The sequence below is a fragment of the Symsagittifera roscoffensis genome, chromosome 8 (genome assembly GCF_963678635.1).
Source record: "Symsagittifera roscoffensis chromosome 8, txSymRosc1.1, whole genome shotgun sequence".
Taxonomy (NCBI): domain Eukaryota; kingdom Metazoa; phylum Xenacoelomorpha; order Acoela; family Convolutidae; genus Symsagittifera; species Symsagittifera roscoffensis.
The window spans coordinates 52,924,906-52,950,614 of record NC_087069.1 but is presented as its reverse complement, the minus strand read 5'-3'; the positions used below and the strand labels follow the sequence as shown (position 1 = coordinate 52,950,614).

The 25,709-nt window shown below is 38.1% G+C and overlaps 1 protein-coding gene across 3 annotated transcripts in view; it reads left to right on the top strand.

The window, feature by feature from the left end:
• Positions 1 to 25,253, top strand: part of LOC134852993 (calpain-like) — a 43,741-nt gene extending 18,488 nt beyond the window's left edge. For all 3 annotated transcript variants that reach the window (XM_063868900.1, XM_063868899.1, XM_063868898.1), the window contains exons 3-13: positions 2,489 to 2,672; positions 3,423 to 3,548; positions 4,164 to 4,328; positions 8,881 to 8,992; positions 9,427 to 9,582; positions 9,931 to 10,034; positions 10,403 to 10,557; positions 23,612 to 23,768; positions 24,183 to 24,317; positions 24,643 to 24,757; positions 24,989 to 25,253. In XM_063868900.1, coding sequence (XP_063724970.1) covers positions 2,489 to 2,672; positions 3,423 to 3,548; positions 4,164 to 4,328; positions 8,881 to 8,992; positions 9,427 to 9,582; positions 9,931 to 10,034; positions 10,403 to 10,557; positions 23,612 to 23,768; positions 24,183 to 24,317; positions 24,643 to 24,757; positions 24,989 to 25,221 — 1,642 coding nt within the window. In that variant the 3' untranslated portion in view covers positions 25,222 to 25,253. The remainder of the gene's footprint in view (positions 1 to 2,488; positions 2,673 to 3,422; positions 3,549 to 4,163; positions 4,329 to 8,880; positions 8,993 to 9,426; positions 9,583 to 9,930; positions 10,035 to 10,402; positions 10,558 to 23,611; positions 23,769 to 24,182; positions 24,318 to 24,642; positions 24,758 to 24,988) is intronic.
• Positions 25,254 to 25,709: the final 456 nt, after the last annotated feature.

Genomic DNA, 25,709 nt, shown 5'->3' with positions numbered 1-25,709 from the left:
TAAATATAATACCAATGCAGTAAATTAATTTATAAAATTTTCCCCTAAAAGCAGTAAATCTACATATGATGAAAATTTGTATCTTAAAATTCCCCCATTACTAGCAGTAAATTTCCAAATTCTATGCAGTAAATTAATAAAATGCAATTGCAGTACTAACCTTTTGATATTTTCATTCATTCGCACAGAAATTCTATCCACACTCGCACAGCTCGCCCACGAAGAATTGTTTAAAATAATGAATTTCAGTTTCAAGTTTTCACACTCAACAACTCTAACAAATAATAACAAGTTTCAAACTTTCCTTTAACCCGGTTGGAAAGGAATCATATACTAAACAAAACTAACCAACGCAGCTTACTAAATACCACAAATCATAAAATAACAGCATGACTAAGAAAAGGAAACCAACGGTACCCAAACCGGATTAACCCAGTTTAAAACTGGATAATTTATTCTTTTGAAGACTATTACAAAGTCTTAGAAAGAAATAATAAAACACAAAAAAGTCAAAAGACAAACCCATACCACAAACAATTTGCTTTTTGGAAAAAGTACATAACCAACAAAACATAAGTAAAACCACAACAAACCCAACATAAAATGTTGTCACATAACAGGACCCCTCATAAAAACCGCATGAAATCATACTCCCACACCTGGCCTAACCCACCAGGAAAGGACGTCCTGAGCATGCTCTATAGCCGGCCTAACCCACCGTGCTACATCCACGCTTTGTGACCACACCTTTATTTTTAATAAGAGCTACTCAAGGGTGAGTAACTCTTCAAAATAACCGAACTAAAACAAAAAGCTTTTGTGAAAACAACTAACTAAAATCATAATTAAAAAATATTAAATTAATAAAAGTTTTATAAAATGTAAAATCACATGATGCAATATATAGATCAGAATACAACACCAAGGACGAACATCAAAAGACAAGACGACCTCACTACACTCGAGAGAGAATGACCAACTATAATCGATATGCCGCTCACAATCACAACTCAAAGGATTTAGAGTACGACTTGACCTCGCAGAAAAGGACTTCATTGAACTAGACCAATGACCACCTCGATGTTCAAGTATACGTACAGATCCGAGTAACCAGGCATCCCCTCCACGCACAATCTCCACGCCATTCCCGAGCTAGATCAAACACAAAAGAAGTTCTCTCCGAAGAACAGAAAAACCTGACATAGCCAACCATTCTGAAACCAGAATTGATGCTGTTGCAGAGACTCAGTCGTTGTCACAAGAAGAACACAACGTCTTGTGTCCTCAATTCCAGATCCCTGGAACTTCCTTAACAAAAAGGAAACAAAAGAAAAATGATGTTCGCCAAATACCAACGTCCATCATCCATCCTTGAACTACAAAAGAACTGTTCTAAAAAACTCTGTAAAACCCGGATGGGTGGAACCTGATCTAAACTATATTTTATGATTGGATAAATTAAATGTTTTACCAATGTAAAGTATTTAATATTAACCAATCATGATCCATCTAACTAACAACCCACTTATTTGTAAGTGCTGAAGTTACTTGTAATTTCAGCACCAGAGAGATTTGAATTTAACTTAGAAATTAGTTGGACTCTCCCGAGCACTTCAGCAGCCGCAATAAACCAGTATACCCTAGATCTATTGAGCCTAGCAGAGACTAGTTAAACAACCTGAGACTAGATAGTATAAGAGTAAGATTAGGATCGGTATTAGACTAAGAAGTTGCACGAATCTATCCGGCCGAAAATAAGATAGCGTGACGAGCAGACGGTGTACCCTATCCGAAATTACTCTATGAGTTACACTCCAGTCCTAACTCAAAATGTCCCGCCCAAAAAGCGCCCTTAAGCCTCAAATTCCTGCGCGCACCTCTGTGAACAAACAATGAGCACTCAGTTAAGAGAGGCTGCTTCTTAAATGCAAACATCTGATTGGCTGTCAAAGAGTTGTCTTGAGAACAAATTGTAAACATTTGATTGGCTGGTTATAGTTTTAAATGAGCACAGAGAACAAGCAAGATGTGCAGATCTGATTGGTCGATGATCTCATTTGAAAATTTTCTTAAGATAAGAGTAATGGAACCACACGTAAGTATCCGGTCCCTCAAAGCAGTTTCGGGGAGGGAAGATGTTAAGTTGATTTCAAATTTGAATTTTCAAATGAAGTGGTCTAATTTATGAATTGATACAAACATCATTTATGAATTATGAAGATATTTTCTATAGAGCTCTTTTAGTTTGAGGGTCCCATATTTCTAGTTTGGGATCTTGTTAACTATCCCCCCCCCCCCCACTATTGCAATAGGGGGGAAATAAATAACAAGGTACAAAATTCGTAATGATTGACTGTTCAATTTTTTCTTAATAGGGGGATATTCGTTACAAAGTATACCATAGGGGGGGGGGGGGAGGGGTAGTTAACAAGATCGCTATTTTGTTCCAATCGGGACTCTTTTATCTTACTTTCTTCCCACTTTGCAGGTACGACGTGCCCTACTACCAGTATCCAGAACCCCCTCCTCCTCAAAGAAGGATACTGGACGGGACTGAGAATAGGGAGTTTGGGGGAGGGGGGAGGGGCGCGGAGACTAGAGACTACATGGGGGGTCTGGAAATTGTCGAGGAGCCCCCGAGTCAGTACACAATTCCGATTGCACCTCAGATAGTGAGTTAATGTCCCCCCTTTAACTCTTCCCTATTTAACTATCCCCCACCCCCTCCGCAGAGTGTAGTTTGTAACGAGTATCCACCCTTAAAAAGAACGACTTCAACCTAGTAACGAATCTAACCCCGACCCTTATTGCATTAAGTGGTGTTTGTTGACAAAGGTCTGTTGAATAATCTCTGATATGACAACAATTTATTTTTTATTATTATTAAACACAAGTCAATCTTGGGTCTGAAATCGAGTACTTTTCTTCTGGTTTTATTAATATGAGGACTGAGCTTAACCCGATTCGATGGTTGCAGGTCATGGCATTTTCAAAAGGAAACTAGTTTTTTTTTATTTCTTGCTGCTTTTTTTTTCAATATTTGGTGATAATATTTGGACGAAAAGATTTGATTGATCTATTCAATGCAGTCGCTCTAAAAACAAAAATCTTCTTTTTATGAAAAAACTAAACAACTAAACTTGCTGTTCCTGTTTAGTATCGAATGTCATGAATGTTTCGAACTTTATTAGAAGCTTCGAAACGCCCATTAGTCATTTCCACCCCCCCCCCCCCTCACCTATCTAATTTATATTATTTAATTTACAGGTATTTTTGGCTAAACGGGCAATATTACGATGTAACGTTTGAAAAAAATTTTTGTATTGTTCACTGTTCACCGTGCCAAAATTCAAAATTAAAATTCAAAAGTGGGGGTGGGGTGGGTGGGGTCGAAAAAGAGCTGTAGAACTATTTTATTTAAGGTGGATCCCTTGAGCCAGCCCAGACTACCAATGAAACTGTCTCAGCCTCTCTTCTTCGACGGGACATTTGACCCGAAGAGCAAATCATTCCTCCTGCTCGAGAAATTCAACGGAGGAGAGATAAAGGTAAGGGGGGCAATTTTCATCCACGAAGGACCGAATGCGCGAAACTTCTCAACCAATCAATACCATTTAAGCTGTCGAAAATTGACTGTTTTTGTCGCTTATTTTTGTCGAATTTTTGAATAATGACTTCTGAGCTAGTTTTTAGACCTGTTTTCCTGGTTTTGGGTCAACCTAGAAGTTTTGGGGCCTCCTCAAAAATTTATTAAGACCCGAGGGATTAAGAACCCTGGTATGTATGCGAAACTAAAAATGTTGAGAAAATTACTGGGCGACCGGGCCGCGTACTAATCCCGCCTTGATTTTGGGCAAAAACATTCCCCACATACCTTTATAGTTTTTTAACCCACATTCACCACGTATTTTGACTCATTATAATTACACCTTTAGTTGGATTTAATTTAGCAATTGTTATTTTTAAATGGGCAACCTTATGGACCGCGAGTTTTGAATCAAACTTCAAATTTTGTTTCAAATGGATTTTGCGCCTTCAAATTTGAATTTGAGCCTTTTTTAGCAAGAAAATTCCAAAAAAGTTCGTCTTAACAACATTGTTGAGAATTTTTCTGTGTTTTTAAGGACCGCACACTTTCACTCTAGTTTTCTGTCTGTTTAAAGTGGCTTCGGCCTAATGAGCTGTCTGTCACCCCGTCGATCTACTCGAAGCATTTCATCACCAGTGACTTCAAACAGGGCTTCCTCAAAGACACTTGGCTGCTGATGGCATGTGCAGCCATATCCAGATACCCTAACCTACTCAAAGTAGTCCTTCCTCCGGACCAGGTTTGAAATATTTCAAAGAGCAAAAGTCTACAATAATAATTAATTTGTGTACCCAATTACATTATAAAAAACCAATTACTTTATACATTTTTTTAAAATCAAAATATAGTGGGAGAAGACCTGGGACATGCATAAACGTGCGTTTGAAGGAATCTCGAAAGAATCTTGCAAGAATCGTACAAGAATCTCTTAAAGAGGATGCATCGCTTTCGAAGGAATCTTCCCCACCATATTTTGATAGAAAATCATTTACAAAATTAAAAAATTTCCAAAGGATATCTATTCCAGAGTTATTGATAAAAATTTACAAATACGAGTCGGAATTGTATGGGAGAACAACTTTAAGCCAGCACGGCCCAATTGTCATTTTAAGAATTTTCATTAAGCAGAGAACAACAAAACAAAATCATATTTGATATAGAAGTATAAATCGCGTTTCAATACCAAACAAATTCTGTTCATTTAGAACTATATCTATCAATCAGGGCCACTGCACGGGCTTTAAAAGCCCAATTGTGGTGGTCCTTCGAGATTTGTAGTGGTACTTGTAGCTCATTTGAAAATTTAAAAAGACTGCTCGTATCAGGGTGAAGCCCTGATTGTTCCGACTGCCCTTTAAGGTCCATGGAGCTTAAATAACATGAAAAATTTCAATGTAATGAAAAAAATTTAAAAAAAGATTTTTGAAAAAAGTTGAGATTTTATGTAAAAACATCCCCCCACAAGTCTTGTTAAGTACAAAGTGATAAATTTTGCGCCATTAACAAATTAATTATGGCATATAAGCTTCCTTAAACCAATTTGGAAGGATTTCTAAGACTGATTAAATCTCGCTTACGCGTTTATAGCGCGAAATTTATCGCGCGTTAATTGTCCCAAATTGGCCAAAATGGCAACCTTTAATCCCCATAAATTTACGAAAAATGATCACAGGTGAAATTTTTTTTTCAAATTCCAGCTGAGGACAACAATAGCTTTTGAATGTTATTAAAAATTCCGTCAAAAATGGCTAATTAAAAAGTCGAAATTTGTCTGAAGAAAAAAAACCCATCCCGAGCACAAATATTCCGTTACTTTTATATCGAAAGTCGGAACCTTAAAAGTCGGAACCTTTTAATTCCTTAAAAGTTCGCAAAGTTTATATTCCTGAAATGTTCCGGATAATTTCAACACTCTCAATTCAGTCGAGTCAGAAAAATTGCAACAAACTTTATTTGCTGTTCTAATAAAATTAAAACTTACTGCATCTAGACCAGGCTTGATAAATTTGTTGAGTTGAAGGACCAGCAAACAAAAGTAAGATCTTAAGAATTGTTTTTTGGATATTATTTGTTTTTTTTTTTCGCGGATTCGAATAGTTATTCAATTTAGACCCTAGTCGATCAAGAGACGTTATCTTGCAAAAACCTGCAAGAATTTTGCAAGAATTTCGCAAGAATTTTAAAAAGAGGATGCATCATTTTAAAAGAAACTTGCAAGACTCTTTCAAGAAATTGCAAGATAACCACCTTTGACCGACTGCGGCGGAATAAAGAAAATAATAGAAACTTTTCACCCTAGCTCCCCCCTTTTCCTTACATTCATGCCGGAAAATCTAAACCTCCTTTCCTGCCACAATCAAAAGTAGAATCGTTCCACAAGAACCAAGACAATTGAGATTCTAAAAACCTAACTAAAATCATACACAAACAAAAAACAGGAAGCGAAAACTAATTAATAAATGTGAAATAAAACCGAAATAGGAAAGAATAAATCTACCAGAAAGTTGTAAAAATTGAACCTAGCATGAACGAGAGAAACTTAAAAGCATTGAACTGTCATTCAAGCGCTCAGACCATTGTTAAAACAGAAAAACCAAAACCAATCCAGCATATTTTTAGAAAAATTATTCTAGATATATCCTCTGATTTTAGACATAAAATAGTCTTTATTGAAATGTATCCATATAGAAAAACCACTTTCTAACATTTTTTGAGACACACATTAAAATACTAAACTGGTCAAATTATTGCGTTAAACTCTTTTAACTGTTTTTTCATTAAAAAAAGAAACACGTAATAAATTCTCAAACTTTGCTGCTACAGAAAAGTAGCCGAAATTAAATTGAAGATAACGGACACGTAACGGTATGACTTTGAGTTTGACTCTCTTCGATCATCAAATCGGATCACTTGAGTAAGAAACTGTTTGCTGATTTTTGCTGAAACAACTGCGGTTAAGAGTGTTAAAAAATTTATTTTTGGATTATAGGATAACTCAAGCTAAGTTAAAAGCCTAGATGTTCCTAGATGTTCCTAGATCATGTGATGTTCCTAGATCATGGAAGGTCAACAAGAAAAGTTAATCCGCGGAGTAGGAAGGCAACTTTAATCAATGAAAATGTATTAAACCAGGATTTGGAACAAAAGCTCTAAGTTAGCTCCCTAAAAAGAAGAAGGGGGAGATCAAAATGGTCGATTTTTCGACCAATCAGATTTCAGCAAAATTAGAATTCTCAATAGAAAGCGCTAGCATTAATTTTTTGTTTTTATTTATAGGGGTGGGGATTCTTAAGTAGATACCTTAGTGGGGAGAGATTTTTGAGTAGATCCCGTTTTTTAGCAATAAAACTATGCGATCCTCGTTTTTTTTTTGTAAAAACGATATTGAACTGGAACATTACAAGCTAGAATAAGCTACCATTAAGCTTTAAACTGCCAACTGCCATTGAAAATTAAGACCGTAGTATCAACAACTTATGTATGAAATTTTTTCAAAAATTGGAAATACATCCTGAAAGCGTTTTGTTTTCTCAGTTAGAAATTCATGAAGTCAGCTCATGCAACCGTACAAGAAACTGCTGCACAAACAATCAATTATTTGCTCAATGTTTCCAGCATAAACTTACCAGAAAAGACTTCAAAAGACTCATTTTATAGGGTTCACTTTCAAAATTAGTCAGTATTTCAATTCACGAGATTCAGGTAAAAAAATGAACAAGCCTGCTCGTATCAGAGCAAAGCCCTGAGTTTTCCGACTGCCTTATAAGATCTACGGAGCAGTGATAACATAAAAATTCAGATGTAAAGAAACAAAAGTGAAATTCAAAAAATTTAGATTTTTTTGGAAAACATCCACAAGTATGTATTGGAAAATATCCATTTTTGGAAAACAAGTAATAGATTTTTCTCTTATAACAAATCAATTGTTGCATGTAAGCTTCCTTGAACCAACTTGGAACGATTTCTATGACGGATTAAATCTCTACTAACGCGTTAATAGCGCGAAATGTATCGCGCGTTAATTGTCCCAAATTGGCCAAAATGGCAATTATTAAACCCCGATAGCTTGAAGGTTGAATAATCACAGTTATTTTTTTCTTTGAAATTTAAGCTCAGGGTAACAAAATTTTTCGAATTGTAAATTTTTTTGTCAAAAATGGCTTGTTAAAAAGTCGAAATTTGTCAGAAGAAAGAAAACAACTCCAAGCACAAATACTCCGTTACTTTTGTTACGAAAGTCGGAACAAAAACGTAGTAATGAAATTAGTTCTACCTTTCAAAGTTCATATCAATAGACCGAAATTTTTTTTTTAAATCAACAACTGACTTCAGAATTTTTAGTCTGTTTTGTGTCTCATGAAGGCTTTTAACAACTATTAAGAATGAATTTGATCATATTTTTACATGTTTTGCAAATGATGCCATCCAAACACTGTTCGACTTTCTTCTGGCGCAAGATTTTATTTTAGAGAAATTTGCCAACAAATTTTCCTCAAAAGTACCGCGATCACAATAAAAAATTGAACTCCCAGGGATTTTTCTGTGCAAATTCTGAATTTCTCAGATCTGAAATTAGAAATTTGCTAGGTAGGGGCACTCTCACTCGGGTCCAGTTGTTGCAGAGTAGATCGGTTCTTTTTGGTAAAGAAAATAACGGGTTCCAAAAATATCCACTTACTGAGATTTTATTGGAAAAATAACAGCAAGCAAACCGATAATGAATGCAGAAAGTATCAGCAATTTTCTGAACAGAATCAAACAGTAACAAGACTAAAACTCTTAAACGCACAAAAAAACCCTTAACGTATCAATTTTAGCTTCAGTAGCTGACAGCAAACACGAAATTCAGTAGCCATAAACCTGTCTTTTGCAGGTCTGACAAGGTCGACAAGGTTTTACGTTTTATGATCTTACTATTACTTAATAATATTTGAAATTAGTAAAACATTTTTGGACGAGAGGCGCTCAAACCCGCGCCCAAGGACATGTTATATCCCTAACTTGAGCCTATGCGGAGTTGCGTTAGTCTCTCGGCCAACGCGACTGGTCTGTTTTCGTATAGTTCAAGATTTAGCTTCATAGGTTTGCTTTTCACAATTACAAGTGTGAACATTAACAATAAGAGGTCTGCATTAACAATAATAAACTGCAAATGAGTAATTTTTTTTCGAATAATCAGATTAATGTTATTAAATTAACTGAGAAAACCCTTAAAAAAGTAAAACGAGAAAACAAAAACATCAAATTTTCAAAATCAGAGAGAAAGTTTTGCTCATCTTCACTTGTTTCAGGTTCTAAAAGGAAGCGCACATTCTGGTAAAATTGTAGTCAACTTCTATCTGTTTGGCTCTTGGAAGACAATTTCAATCGATGACAGATTACCCTGCTATGGAAACGATTTGGGTATTTTAGATGTTACTTTTTATTATCACCTTTTCTTCTTTTAAGTAAATTTCTTTTTTAAAGTTTTTAAATATCGATTAGAAATTAAGAATGATCGAACATTTATAAGTACAAAAAATTAATTTTTTCTCAATGGAGCCAACTTTGTTTGGAAAATTGATCCTTTGGAATTCTATTTTTATCTTAAACACAATTTGATGTGCTATAAAGAAATTAAATGCGACTTTGTGAAATAACTTTTGCCTTGAAATGACTGTTGGCTGTCTTTTCCTTGTTGGAGCGTCTTTTTGCAATTCAGAAAACAAATTTTATCAAACTTTCCTAGTCGATCTATAGTTTGGAAATTCAATACCGCCTTCTATTAAGTTTGTTATATGCTAGTTGAGTTGGCTGCCGGCGGGCAATAATGTGAACTAATTTTTGACGACTTTCAGCCTATGCCAGGTGTGACAACCCGGATGAGTTTTGGGTGTCTTTGATTGAGAAGGCGTATGCCAAAGTGTTCGGAAGTTACGAGGCCTTGGAACTCGGTCATCAGAGAGACGCGTTAACAGACTTGACCGGAGGAATCTGCGAGTTTTATAATCTAGGTTAGGTTTTGATCAGAACAAGCTGAAGTGAATGTTTACGCACACTGCTGGCAAAATTTATTCAATATAACCCCAAAACAACCAGCAAATTTACCTGGATAACTTTTTTTAATTGAAAAAATTAAATAAATAAAACTTTATAGGAAAGGTTTAAAAGGTGGTTTTTCGAAGACGGTGTCACATGTAAGTTGGTTGATTTTTTGTTTAATAAAGTAAAGTATAATGATTTTTTAAAGATATTCGAATACTCCGACTGATTTCGCTATTGAAAATGAGTATAGAACTTCAAATCATTGATGGATAGATAGCGACAAAAACTATTTTAAACTTATGTAAATACATACGCAGGTGAGATAATGAGTCATCGAATTGATCTGGAACATGCACTCTATATGGGGTCCCAGTGTCATGCAATGATGACATGCAGCCGGAACCCACTGGACAAAAACCAGGCAAGCAGAATTGAAAATTTCCCTCGTTGACCTTAAACGGACCAACAATTTTAACAAATTTTGTCAACTTCAAAAAGAACCATATTTAAGCCTCAAACCTCGGTGAAATAATTGTTGGTTTTTTTCTCGCTCGCGATAACTGTAACCTTGTTGAAATACAGAAAAATTTCAAATTTCTCAATATTTTTTTGATTCATTGCTTCTCATTTAAATAGTTTTTTTAATTGTTCACAGTTTTTTCGATACTTTCTGATTTTTTATAATTTCTGAAGAGACTCACTTTTTTACAGTTTTGCGAGATCAATTTTTTTTTCCAAAAGAGAAGTAGCTATATTCAAAAATGGTTTAATATAATGTCAATTTTATAGGAGCAAGAATACAGAACTGGCTTGATATCTGGACACGGATATGAAGTGACTGGCGTGTTCCTCGTGCCCTGGGAGAGAGGGGGAGAGGAGATGGTGATTAGAATACAGAGTCCCTGGGACTACAGCAAGGCATGGACGGGCTCATGGTCCGACTTGTGAGTCGCTTTTTCCAGAGTGAATAAACTATAGTTGAGGAAATCAGAAGTGATAACTTTGAGTTTTCGAGTGATGAAATGAGCGAAAGTTTTTTCACGTTTCTGCCAATTTGTCCCACAAGTACTAAAGAATCACGGATGAAATTTTGGCATATGATAGATACGTATAAAAGAGCAAAACCGGATAAAAACCATAGAATTTTGTTTTCAAGTCGTCGATTAGCCATTCATTGAAATACTCATAGAGATATTCTTAATATGAAAAGAATCCTCATAAACATCAGAAGTAGTTTGAAGTTTAAACAAAGGCAGGTTTTACATTAGTCTACAAAACACAAACAAGACTGCTCGTATCACGGCGAAGCCCTGAATGTTCCGACTGCCTTTAAGGTTTATGCAGCAGCAGTAATAACGTTAAAAAATATATGAAATAAAATAAAACGAAAATTTTTTTTTCTAAAATTTGAAATTTTTTATGAAAATCATCCCCCCACACGCCATATAAAGTACAAAAGAATAGATTTCGCTCCTAGTAAAAAATCAAATACGGCTGTGCTCGCTAAATCTCCGTACAATGAAGTTAAAACCGAAGGGTCAATTATGAATTCGTATTCTCGGCAATACAGAATTTATCGGATATATTGATAATTTTCATTCAAGTTTTTGCTGTTAAACAAGTTCATAATTTTAACCAATAATCAGCTCCAATAAACAAATTGGCGCAAGCTAGCCACAAGAACCGGTCGGTAATGTCATTGAGACAAATTGCTCTTTTTGACGGTCAGCCTTAATCAAGGCCGAACCGAATTAGAACCAAAAAACAGTTAAAATGGGATATAACCCCCGTCTTTAGTATATTAATACATGGGCAGTTGGGGCACTCAAACCTACGTCAACTGTTATGTCACACATATAATCGGCGTTAGCTTAGGCCACTCGGCCAACTGTGCTTACTTTATATGCATCTATACTCTTGTTTCATATGCATCTATACTCTACATTTGCATTGCAACATCCTCCCTCCCCCCCCCTGAAGAAGGAAGAACCGCAGCGAGCTTAACAGTCGGCCGAGTGACTTCACGGGTTGCGGTCTTAACAAGGGCGGAACGAGCGCAACTATCGGGCTCAATCACCCACACGAGATCGCCTGTTTTAAGAGGGAAGTCAGAATCAGTGTGCCACTTGACAAGCTTATTCAGCGAGGGAACATATTTTCGAAGCCAACGAGACCAAATCGCGTTAGCATATGACTGCGCTCGCACGTACCTTTTCTTGTGATCGAAGTGCTCCCCGGGTAAAAGCGAAGGAAAGTTTGTGGCATTTTGTCCAAGCAAAAAAATGGTTTGGGGTTAACGCTTCTAACTCACGAGAATCAGTACTAACGGGAGTGATTGGCCTCGAATTCAAAGCCTGCTGAACTAAGCAGAGTGTTGTTCCTAACACCTCTTCAGTGACTCGCCTACTGCTTAGGATATCGTACAGCACGCGCTTCACGCTTCGGACGAGGCGTTCCCATGAGCCGCCATGACGGGGTGCGCCTGGCGGGTTAAATTTCCAAGTAACACCTTTGTGTGCAAAAATGGTCGGAGCCATGCCATTCCAGCTCTTGATGTAGGCAATTAATTCCTTTTCCGCACCAACGAAGTTCGTGCCGTTATCCGACCAGATTGTGCTTGGCGTACCACGGCGCGCAATGAACCGTTCAATGCCCATGACACAAGAACTGGTGTCCAGAGATGGTACAATCTCAAGGTGTACAGCCCTGCTGGTGAGGCAAGTAAAAAGAAATCCCCATCTTTTTTCAGTGCTTCTGCGAACCGGAACATAAAGCGGTCCAAAGTAATCCACACCCGTCTGATTGAAGGGTGGTTGCTTGTATCCGAGACGTTCGACAGTAAATCGGACATAATTGGCTGGATGGTGATTGCTTTGAGTTTACGGCATGTCACACATTGATTTTCGATAGACCGAAGTAGTCGACGCAACCCAAGTATTGCATATTTCATATTTAAAACGGAGCGCATGTAATCTAATCCTTGATGAAAATGCTTATGGTGGAGGCTGCGGGCCAAAAAACGAACTAGGATATGTCGGGCGTCGAGTAAGATTGGGTGTTTAGTGTCAAAGTCGGTATTCGCTAAGCGCACAATCCGTCCGGTGGAACGAATGATACCAGCGGGACCGATAAATGGCAATTTTACTACTATTCTTAATAGGTTTGCCAGCGGCGAGTGTTTTTAACTCAACGGGGAAGGATTCCATCTGAGGAAGATGAATCAGTTTGCTTTCTGCAATATCAAGTTCAGTGGGGTCGGCGATTCGTAAGTCCTTACCACAAAAATGCTTATGTGAAGGCAACATCCTCAACATAAAAGCGACTACTCGTTTATATCTCGTAAATGAACTGAACCTTTCCCAAGTGAACCCGTGTTCGGGATGTTTGATGGATGTGACATCGGTGACGAAGGAAGATGATGTCTCCAAGCAATTATCAACATCACAAGAAGGACCCTTCAAACGAATTCTATTGATTACACATTCGTCGGGTATAAACGGCCAATGACTAGTCCTGAGAATGCTCGGACCAATAACCCAGCTGCTATCCTTGTGGGCTTCCGAAGAAATCCCCCGCGTACCGGTATCAGCTGGATTATCGCCGCTCAGAACATGGTGCCACTCATCAATAGTGGTCGATTCGAGGATTTCGCCGACACGATTAGCGACGAATACAGGTAATTTTTCGGTGGAGTTTAGCCACTGCAAAACAGTTGTACTATCTGTCCACATGTAGACATGATTAATAGAGACGGTAACAACGGAGAATAGTCAATTGCCCTAAGAGAGAGAGAGACCGGAGTGCCACTCGAGAAACTTATCTCTTATGTCTTCTGGCAATTCGTCGTCCCAACTTTGGCCACTGATTTTCCAAATATCTTTAAATAAAAGACGGGCCCTAACTGTGTATGGAGCTACTAACCCAACAGGGTCAAACACAGAAGAGACGAAACTCAAGACGGTTCGTTGAGTTATTGCTTTATCGAGAGGACGATCCACGCCTCTGCTAACAACCAATGTGTCTTTCACATGGTCCCACTTAAGACCTAAGACGTGTGATGATTGTTCGGCACCGTTACATATTTCCTTGATGGGTGAAGATGAGGTTTCGGATTCCTCGGGGTTCATTGCTGAAGTGATTTCATCAGCATTACTGACAAATTTAGTCAGATTAAATCCGCCTAATTTTAGTAAGGAAACCAAATCGCGACTAGTTTTAATTGCTTGGGTAACGTTCTCGAATGAATCCAAGTAATCGTCCATGTAAAGTTTTTCATTTACGACTGAGGCGGCCTCAGGGTATGTGGACATATTATCAGTTGCTGTTTTTCGCAACGCGAAATTGGCGCACGTAGGCGAATCCCGTGCGCCGAATTTATGGCGAGTGTACTGATGAACTACCACAAAAAACGGAGCGAAATTTGATAGCGGGCAAGGACTCCTACCTGGAGGAACATACCCTCTATATCCGCGGATACGGCGTACTTGTGTTGACGGAATCGCAAAAGCACAAAAATTAAATTTTGGAGTAGGTCAGGACCCACCAATAAGGACTTATTTAAGGTTGTGCCGTGAAACTTAGAAGCCCCATTAAGAACTCGGCGCACCTTACCCGGCTTATTCAGATTTACGACGGGATGGTGCGGAAGATACCACTCGCGATCGGAACACTTACGTGGATCATGCGGTTCGACGGTAACGACATAGCCTTTCCTAATGTCCTCTCTAATTGTTTCTGCGTATCTTTCGCGCAGCTCAGGGTCTTTAGTTAACCTTCTCTCCAATAATTTGAATTGGGCGAGTGACGAGTAATAATTGTTTGGTAGACTGACATTACTATCAATCCAAAGAATAGGCACAATGTATCTTTCGCCATTGTGAACGGTTTCAGAATTTAGGATGGATAAAGCATGTTTATCCGCGGCGGAACGGGCATCGACTTGTTTGAAAGCACCATACGATTCCAACTCGTACCAGGATTTTATCTGGTCGGTCAGAGAAGAATCTTCAACAACACACTTGAAACACGAAGAAGTAGAATTACCGGACGGCGGCAACGGACCACTTAAGACCCAACCTATCGGTAGGCGAACGGAACACGGCGAGTTTTTATCATCTCCCAAGATGAACTCAATGGGTCTAACGGCGTGGTAGTAGCCTTGTCCGATAATAACTTCAACGTCCTCATAAGTATATTGAATGGGCTTAATAGGTGCTAATTGTGGATATTTATTCTGCAAATCAGCAATATTGATTAATTCGGAACCAATCCGAATATTGTCTTTAACATGAGACATTGTCTTTCTATGCACAGAGAGAAAATACGAAATCACTATTATTCGGCTCGGAGGAAACTGTAAACTTGACCCTCTGAGTCTCAACAACGGTGGTTGAATTGAAACCACTAATTGACAAGTTAACGGGCTCCCCTACTAAGCCGAGACGGTTTACGAGTGACGAAGACACCCAGGAGTGAGTCGATGCACTATCACAAAGAACCAACGTCAGGAGACTGGTTACATCCGAGGATACACCAAGTGTTGCAATTGGCAACAACCCTTTAGAAGATTCAATGTCATGTACATCACTAACAGCGGCATGGGTGGAAGTGTTTGTATTCTCCTTGGATTTGTTTGTTCCAGCCTTATTCGAGACCTTCGAATTTTCCTTCCGAGGAAATATTCTTTCGGCTCCATGGAGCAAGACATTATGTGTGCTATCACACTCTGGCTTCGGGCTTTTTTTGCTCTAGAACATTGCCGGAAACTATGATTGCCATTGAGACAAGCGAAGCAAAGTTTCTGTTCAGTTACGTATTTTGCTCGCTGAGTAGCATTCTTGTCCTTTAAAACAGCACAATTCCACATGCATGACTACCCTTACACAAAACGCACGGCGGAAACTTAGACTTATCCTGAGCCTTACTAGTTACCTGGCTATTGGCTGCAAAAACTTTGATTGTTTTTGGTTTAACTGGTTCCTCGTTTTTTGCCTTAGAGTTGAGTAAACGTAATCTTTCATGCCCCTCGGCCTTTTCTTTCAACCAGTTGTTAAAGTCTAAGAGTGTTGGTCGCTGCCAATTATTTCTAACAGTATGTATTGACCAAGCTTCCTTGAGGTTAGGCGGAAGTTTACTAACAGCTTGGTTTACTAGGTTAACACTCTTTAGATCATCGTTGAAAGACAATGATTTGAAAACTGCTACGAGGCCAGATATGGCAGAGGAGAAACTAATGACATTTTGCGAATTGTGCATCTTCATTGGAGGAAAAGTATTCAGCTTATCAAGATGCGCACCAACAATGGCATGTGGTTGCCCAAACTTCCGTTGCAAGGTGGCCAGTGCATCCTTGTTCATAACGCCACTATAACTAAACTCCGCAATTGCGGTTTTTGCTTTGCCTGTGACGAGCGTTTTTAAGTATGTCAGTTACGTATCATCGGTGAGAACAGCGGAATCAACGGTGGACTTGAATTGACCAAACCATTCGTGCCAGTTTAACGGGATGCCGTCAAACTGGGCTAACTTCCATTCAGGAAGATGATCTTTGCGGCTAAGCATCAATAATTCCGCCAATTCACGAGCGGAGAGAGGTCGATCCGATGAACAACCTTGGTTCGGATAAGTGAAAGACGGTGCGTTGTCTTCGTTGACTGGCTGATAACCAGTATTAGTATGATTGACAAATTGCGGAACATGTTGTGGATAAACTGGGGGAGTATTAAAATACACAGTCCCGCCACTAGTATACGGAGCGGCGGTGTTACACGATGGGACAACAGTTATCACATTAGAAAAAATGTTTCCAGCATTACAACACTGAGCAGGCGTGACGATTGGAGTTGTAGCTGCCAATCGCCATAGGTTTGCATCACTTGTGTAGTAATCGTTGATATTAGGTGACACAGTATGCGGAACAAAGGGAAGATAATGTTGCGTCTGGACTGGCGCTGCATGGCAATTAGAAGCCGAAAAGAAAAAGGCGTCGTGTTTACTCCAGAAGATGAGAAGTCACCACCAGCAAATGCAGGTGACAAAGAAACAAAACCAGAACCGGGTTGTGCAGGTAACATTGGGACAGGTAATGATTCCGGTTGCGCGATAGCAAAACTACCATTAGTTATGTTTGAACTCATGGTCTGTAAAGGAACAGCAGACGGTGGTGGTAACACGTGTGCACTAGAATGCATATTGTTAACTGGGAATGGAACAGAAGCTTGCAATGGCAAAAGGCTTGCACTGCCAAATTGAAGCATAGCCCGACGTCCATAACTATGGATTCCAGGGTCACTCAATGCTGTGTGCTCAATGTTATGACTATTACTGGTGTGAATTGCCTTAGCGAGGATGGCGGAAGTCGTCGGTCCTGACGAAACAGGTACAGGAGTGAAGGCCTGCAAACCTGGCGCACTAGTAACGTCGTGAGGTGCTTGTGAACTAACAGAGTCTACCCAATCATTAGTTCGATCGGTTGCTACTTTTGAAATTACTCCTGTCTTACTCCTGTTGACTTACTCCTGTCGAGTTACTTTCCGCTACCTTCTCGCTAACCTCAGATGAACTGTCCTCAAGTTCAAACGCTTTCAGTTCCATTTCAAATAGTTGCTTTTTATGACTTTCAGCCAATTGCTTTAGTTCCAGCTGACTTTGTTCGAACTTAACACGGTTCTCTTGCTCTTTAAGTCTGAAAGACACTTGATACTGCCTTTCCAATTTCTCATGGCCTCGTTTTACAAAAATTAATTCATGCCGTTTCTCACTTGATGACATAGTGCGAACAGTCGACGTATGACGAGTGGAAGCCGATTTATCAGACTTATGAGAGTCAAGCTTTCTACTATCCTTAGACTTATTAGAGACCTTAGACCTGTTTTCAGATACTCGTGCTACTGAATCTCTTGTTTTGTGTGAGCGTGAGGATGTCTCAGACCTAGTTTGTTGTAAAGATCCCTTGCTCCCTGTAATACCGGCTGCTGGAAATGACGAAGGTTCAAGGCTCATCTTGTAACTCTGAGCTTCGTGCATTACTTTATCGTTCATTTCGGTTACTTTCTTAAGCCAAAGGTCTTACTGAGCAATAATTTTTTCAGGGTTTTACGTTTTTTCCCGCTATCCTAATTACTTGCTCATTGACGTCGACAGCTTTCTCCAACGCAATTTTACATTTGTAAACAGCATTATCAATTTTTGTGGTGCGACTATTATTCTCAATGTACTCAAGTAATAATGAGTGACCTTTAAGCAGCTCATTTTCTAATTTTAGACGGGTTTCAAATAACTTGCGAATCTTACTTTGGAATTTTTCGTCCATGTTTTTCACAAATTGACAATATTCGACGGATGCTCACTTATAGAAAACAATCAATAAAATGAGATACTGTTTTGGTACGTAATTAAATTTGCATTAGTAAATCAACATTCGCTTACAAGACGGGGGAACTTGACGTCTCAAAGCTTCTGCCTGAAGCCTTTTTTTATAGCTTTCCGAGCTTTGAGGAGTAAGCGGTTCCGCTTCTTACGTGTCTTAAGGATGTTAAGTTTAGCGCTATATCGCCTTCAAGGGAAGGAGGCTGGTGAAGCTCTTTGTACTTCTCAATTAAAACCTGGTCCTTAGCCTTACGCTTAGAGATAAAGTCTTTAACAACGTTCAGAACGAGAATACCTGTTGAACCTAAACTTTCCTCTATATCCTCGGTTCCGTTCCATGCACAGTTTACGATCGGACAAATGTTGTGAGCTGAGTGCTCACAACTCAGCTTGCGGTTATTGTTATTGCGGTGCTAACTTATCGAGTTATTAATGGCGTCGTGCCAAATTACAAGGTCGTTACGGTGCGACAAGTAGTGATGAAGGTAGTACTGTATTGTTTTCTGGGAGTCCCTAGCGTTAAAGTTCAAACTTAAACCTGGCTTCGTAAAGCAAGTAACTTTGACGCGCTTCTGGGACGGAGCGGGAAGTTTTCGGAGCGCGTGATCCAAAGAACTAGCTCCTAGAATGAATACCATACACTTAGGGGACCTATGCGGCGGCTCCATTACGCTTAAGTACCAATGGGGTTGAAAAATTAAGCAGGTCGGTTGAACTCCAACAACACACACGGAGTAAACCTGAGGATGAAAGAATTCAACTTAACTCACTTAAAATCACCGTACCTGACCACTTAACTTCACTGTCACGCAACAAAGTCAATAATCGGACGGGTCAAACGGCTTTCTTTTACTTGAATCGAACTGGCTTTCAATTTCACCAATGGTGGGTGGGGGATCAGGCAAATTGTTTAAGTTCCAACAACACACGCGGAAGAAACCTGAGGATGAAAAAACTGAACTTATTTTGCCCGATATTTCGCTACCAGACCACTTAACATAAGGTTGGTGTCATCTTACAGCACAGTTTCGCAGAACTCTGGAGACGTTTTGAGGATTTTTTTGCAATTTTTTACTTTTTTCAAAAAATTTTTCCGAAAATTTTGGTCAGTAGATTCGAGTCATAAACCAATCCTAAAAACTAGTCCGGTATCTCTTGTCTATTTTCCGATTTCACGGATTAATATTCCGTTCACAAATATCCAAAAATTTTTGGTATCGAAAAAAAATGTCAAGTCAGTTTGTTTATGTACCGACTGTAAGATATTTCATTTCAACGGAACTGTCCAAAGTTTTTGGGTATTGAGATAAATTACCGGGGGCTAGCTTGCGGGAAAATTTCTAGCATATATGACATCGTATATAAGTTTAAAGCACGAATGGAGAGTTTTAAAAGTTTTGGAAACTTCCTACAGCCTACAGTTTTTAATTGGAGGTTGGCGACACCGGGAAATAATCCAAAACTTCGAGTGTCGAGAAAAAGACAGCTCAAAAGTCCAGAAGTCAACAATCAGGACACGTGAAGAGGCCTCTCTTCCACCAGTCTGCTCTTTCGCCTGTCGGCTTACAGGACCTCGTCCAACTGCACACCTCCCGTTTTGGCCAATGAGAATCTGCCGACGACTTTTGAACAGCTTTGACCGTGAGCTGTCGGCCAGTAGGCAGAGTGTCTCGAAGCGCAGTCTGTCCTTGTTCTTCTCCAGGAGTCCGGGGGCGGAATAGCTTACTGGACCTGCGTAGTGTCTCACTGTGAACTGCAGCTGCCTCAGTATGTCCTCATGGAACGCCTCACCCTCCCAGTGCACTTGAAACGCCTTCTCCAAAAAGGAACTGCCACTCGCCTTCGAAAACCGAAGCTCCACTCAGGTGGATCAAAACTCAATGTGCCTGGTAAATTCAACGATTTGACCGCAACACCACTGACGCCTTTTAACAGGGAGTATTGAATGTGCTTTAATAACACTGGTGAAAATTAACAAATCGTCTTAATAGACTTCAGCTGCTCACAGATACTAAAACACTGTACGTGTTTATCGGCTGAACTGTGCGTGTCTCTCGTGCAAATGCGTGAATGAAGGTCCCTTGTGGGGCGCCAAAATGTGCTCGCTAAGTCTCCGTAAAATGAAGTTAAAACCGAAAGATCAAAAATTAGTTCGTATTCTCGGCAATACAGAATTTATCGGATATATTGATAATTTTCATTCAAGTTTTTGCTGTTAAACAAGTTCATACTTTTAACCAATAATCAGCTCCAATAAACAAATTGGCGCAAGCTAGTCACAAGAACCGGTCGGTAATGTCCTTGAGACAAATTGCTCTTTTTCGCGGTCAGCCTTAATCAAGGCCGAACCGAATTAGAACCAAAAAACAGTTAAAATAGGATATAAGCCCCCTTTTAGTATATTAATACATATGCAGGTTGGGGACTCGATCCTTTCAACTGTTCTGTCACACATATAATCGGCGTTAGCTTAGGCCACTCGGCCAACTGTGCTTATTTTATATGCATCTATACTCTTGTTTTATATGCATCTATACTCTACATTTGCACTGCAACAATGGCAAAAAAGCTTCGTTCAACCAATTTGGAACGATTTATAAGACGGATTAAATCTCCGCTTACGCGTTAATAGCGCGAATTATATCGCGCGTTAATTGTCCCAACTGGTCAAAATTGCCAAAATAGCAAACTTTAAACCCTCATAACTTTACGAAAAACGATCACAGGTGAAATATCTTTTCAAATTCAAGATCAAGACAACAATACCTTTTGAATTATATGAAAAAAGTTCCGTCAAAAATAGCTAGTTAAAAATTCGAAATTTGTCTGAAGAAAAAAAAACCCACCCCGAGCACAAATATTCCGTTACTTTCGTATCGAAAGTCGGAACAAAAACTACTAGGATACGAAAAAAAAATCAGGTTTTGACATTTTACTAAATAAATTGCTAGTTTTTCATTAACTTTTTGTCTAGAAGCTTGAAAAATTGATTGGTTTTTTAATGTATAGTTAAATATCTATGAGGGCCCTGCTTAGATCCTTAGTATTCGATCGAAGACTTTTAAATCCAAGAAATTAAACCTTTTCGGCTGTTCTCAGCTCTTATTGAGTACACCCCTTTTATGCGCTCAAATTTAATTGCCAAACCACACTTTGCATAAAGTTTTTAACAACTTTATATGCTAATAAACAATTAGTTCTTAACATGTCAAAGTTTTGTTCTGTAGAACGTCACAATTTCTATTATTTTTCCACTAGATAAAACGGTAATATTTTGAAAAATTTTTATCCTTTCCATCTCTCGAAAACTAAAAGTTGCAACTTGTAGGTCCTGTGTCTGTAGCATAATGTTGTTTACAGCACTGAAGACTAGAATCGAAAAGTTTTTGTTCTTATCATACGGAATGAGTAGTTCGCGGAGAAGTTCTTGGACAACTGTACAATTTATCTCGGAAACATTCACACAGCTGTTTTAAATTATCCGGACAAAACGAATTAAGCTTGAAAAATAAAAACATTTGCGTCTTAAACTGGGAAGATTTTAGACAAAGCTGATGAAAAGAAATTACAAGAAACTAATGTCGTGTAATTCGTTTTTCAAAAATTGGTCCTAAAACTGTAATAAGCACGGATAGAGTTTGGTCCTTTTAATCGCTCAAAAGTTACCGCAAAACTACCAGTTAAACTGCTGGCAAAAATTTACAAAAATGAACCTTTTCATTAACCCAACAAAATGTAAAAACACTCAATACTGTATGAGAAAACTTTTGATTGTTTCAGGCGAAAACAATCATGTATATTTCACAAACTATCATTTTTTCTAAATTCAAAAATTTTTTTTGAACGTTTTGCGTTTTAAATTTTGCTGCGCTCATTTCAACAAAGTTTTGTCAGCATTTGAATGAATAGATACGGCACAAACTTTGATTGACAAAAAACTTGCTTTTGCTTAGATTTTTAGGACCGAACTTCGCAAAACAAATTACATAATCAAAGTTTTATACAATTGTTTTCAATTTGAAGGCGACCTAATTTGAGAAATGCGCGTTTTAAGTTTCCCATTTTTTGCGTTTTGACCGGATAATTCAAATGAACACTATGTAATAACAGTTCAAGATAAACTATGTACAAAAAATATCATTCATAACTGCGATGAAAACTAAAACGTAATAGCTATTAGACCATCATTTGATTTAGAAACATGTTTTTTCCCTAATTTGTAAAAAGATCTTATCTTCATTATCATAAGACTATTTTCAAATGTTGTCCTAGTATTATTATACTTTTTATACCTCACTTGAAGGGACATGTCCTAGTAGGGATTTCAACTAACACACTGTTCATTTCTTTGCAGAAAACGTCTATTAATGAGTCTACTAACCCATGAATGCCCCCCCCCCCCAATTGTGATGAAATATCAACGACAATCCAATTGTTGACAAAAAAAACAATTGTTGATGTTATCGTTCTCACTTTTGCTTTGGCAATTTTGACTTTTTAACTAGCCGTTTCCGACGGAAATTATTCAAAAGGTATTGTTGTCTTGAGCTTGATTGTGAAAATAGATTTCATTTGTGATCATTTTTTGTTGAGTTAGGGGGTTTAAGGACTGCCATTTTCGCCAAATTCGGGCAATTAATGCGCGATATTTTTCGCGTTATTAGCGCATGAGCGGATATTCAATCCGTCTTAGAAATCGTTCCAAGTTAGTTGAAGGAATCTAAATTACCACAATTCATTTGTTAGAAGGAGCGAAGTTTATCTTTTTTGTTTTTAATACGGCTTGTTGGTGGACAATTTTCAAAATGAAAAAAAATCTATGGTGAATCAACTACAGTAACGGGAAATAGATTGGCATTTTAATAGCATAGTCAGGTTTTGGCATTTTCCTGTAAAAATACCAGTTTTTCAGTCAACTTTTGCCTAGAACTTCTATGTCCTGTGTGTCTGAAGTAGAGTGTTGTTTACAGCACTGAAGACTACTGAAATTTATGCTCAGCAATGTTGTCCTGAGCTTAAATTTGAAAAAAAATTTAGGTGTGATCGTTTTTTGTTAAGTTAAAGGGTTTAAGGATTGCTATATTCGCCAATTTCGGACAATTAACGCGCGATATATTTCGCGCTATTAGCGCGTAAGCGGAGATTTAATCCGTCTTAGAAATCGTTCCAAATTGACTAAAGAAAGCTAAATTGCCACAATTTATTTGTTAGTACGAGCGAAATTTTTCTTTTTTGTTTTTTATACCGCGTGTTGGTGTCGATTTTCAAATTGAAAAAAAAAGTCATTTGTTTTATTATATATAAATTTTGCATGTTTTTAGTGCTCCAAAGACCCTAAAAGGCAGTTGGAACTTAAACTTCCACGGCTTCGCCCTGATACAAACAGCCTTGTTTCAGTTTGTAGTTGATGCAAATCTGAATCCGAGGATCAAAACTATACAATTATCATTATTGCTGCTTCCTTCACACCAGAGAAACGGTTTTCATTTAAAGTTTTTCTCTTTAAATAACACGGTAAAATCCCAAAACGAGCTATTTTGGCAAACTATACTCTTCTAACTCTACTAACCAAAACTCGAAGTTAAAACTCATCTTTTTGAGATAAAAAAATATTACTACACGTAACTTCAGGGATCCAAGATGGCGCACATTCACTTCCGAGTTCAAGGATTTTGTGGGATTCAATGCCAAACCCTCTGGAGAATTCTTCATTTCATACCAAGACTTTCTCAAACAGTTCCACCACGTTTCCATCTGTCACCTGGAGACGCCACTCTACCCTGGACAGGTGAAAGAAGATAGAAGGTGCAGGGGGGGTGGGGGGGGGGGTTGATTTTAGTTTCAAAGAGTGAAAGTGGCCGGTATTCAATAATTGTAAAAAGTTTTGGCGTTTCTTCGATTCGAAGATCAATTTTAGTTTTTCACAACGTTAAAAAAAAACCTCAAAATATAAAAAATAGGAATGAGGCGTACATTCGAACAAAATTTCACAGTGGATCAAAATAAACTGTAGCAAGCGACATGATATGATTTCCAGAAGTATTTGAAACAAGCTATACGTATTATAGCTATTTTTTTTTTATTTTTCCAAACAGCAGTAAAAAGTGTTTTAATAATTTATTCTCCCACTGATTAAGCTGAAAAAAAAATTCCGTTCATTTTATTCAAGTCTGATAATTTCATTATACGACGATGCTTTCAGCCACGTACCAATCTTGGTTTCTTCTCCTCTCACCACGGGGAGTGGACTACGGACATCAATGCGGGGGGATCCCCCAACTACTCAACAAGCTACCACACAAACCCACAATTCCACATCACTCTGGATCCAGCTAAGGTCTGTCAGGGGACAATTTTTCATTATTTTGATATGAGCACAACCAAAATTGGGCTCTTTTTCTTCAGTTTTTTTACCCTACCCGTGTTAGGGGACTATAATAAAGATCCTATTATATATTTTTATGGTGGCATGCAATAATTTTTTGTTCTGTTAAACTGAGGAGCTTCTTTTCTAAGCATTTTGTTACTCAACTTTTTCACCTAGTTTTGCTTTTTGCGCATGTTTTCTAAGTTTTTATTACAAAAATTTTTTGTCGACATTTTTCATCACAATTGTTCATACGTGCAATTAACAGTTTGGCATTTGAAATTATTTTTTTTAGGTTCCTGACGATCTTTACCGTGACGACAAAGTGCTGCTCATAGTCGCTCTAATGCTACCCGATAACCGAGGCAGAAATAGACCCATGCCATATGTCGCGTTCTCCATCTACGAAGGTCGTATTTGATATTTATAATATTTTTTATTTGTGGGAGACAATCAATTTTGAGCGACAATTAAGAAGAGACAAATTTTTAGCGGCGGTTGGATCAGTAGTTTAAGCATTTAAGCATACGAAGCAATTTTCTTTTTTGAGTTTTCAACAAAAAACTTTTCTTACTTAACCTTGAAAAGAAAAAACATGGATTTGGTTTCGAAAAAATACTTATTTGCAGTTATTTTTTTAGTTAAATCCGACACCATTTACTTACCACTGACACGTGAACACCTCTCAGTCAACCTACCGATAGCGTCCAGCGGGAAGTTCCAGTCCAAAAAAGAAATAGTCCAGAGATTCCGGGTGCCTCCGGGAGAATTAGTCATCATTCCGTCCACTTACTACCCAGAAAAAGAATCTGCTTACCTGTTGCGACTGTTCTCCAATGCAAAAATGACTGTACAAAGTTTCTCAGCTGCCTAATTTAAAATGTTAGACTAATTAAAAAGCTTTAATTGAACTAATTTACAAATTTGATTAATTTACTGTTTCAAAAAAAATGATAACTTTTTGTCATTTCACCCATCCACTTGCTGCTCATAAGTCGGCGGCCGCCTTTTGTTTGTTTTCCCAGGAAAAACTTGCTCATAGTATTGGATTATTGCAACTTATTTCATTCATTAGGTTGAGTTTGAATTTTCGATTATGAACGCAAAGGAATTTAGGTTTTGAAAGTTGAATTTAATATTGCTCCAAAAAAATTATTGAATGAAATATTTTTCTTTAGCGGAATAATTTTTTGGAGCAATAGTGACGAAAAAAATGTTAAAATAACTGCTGAAATTGAAAGAGCTCTATGCGACGTATTTTTTTTCTGTGAAGCTAGAAACTCATAAAAAGACACTACGAGGCCAAACTGTGCACTGGATAGGCGCACAATTTTTGTGTCTGTATCTTCCTGGATTCCAGAG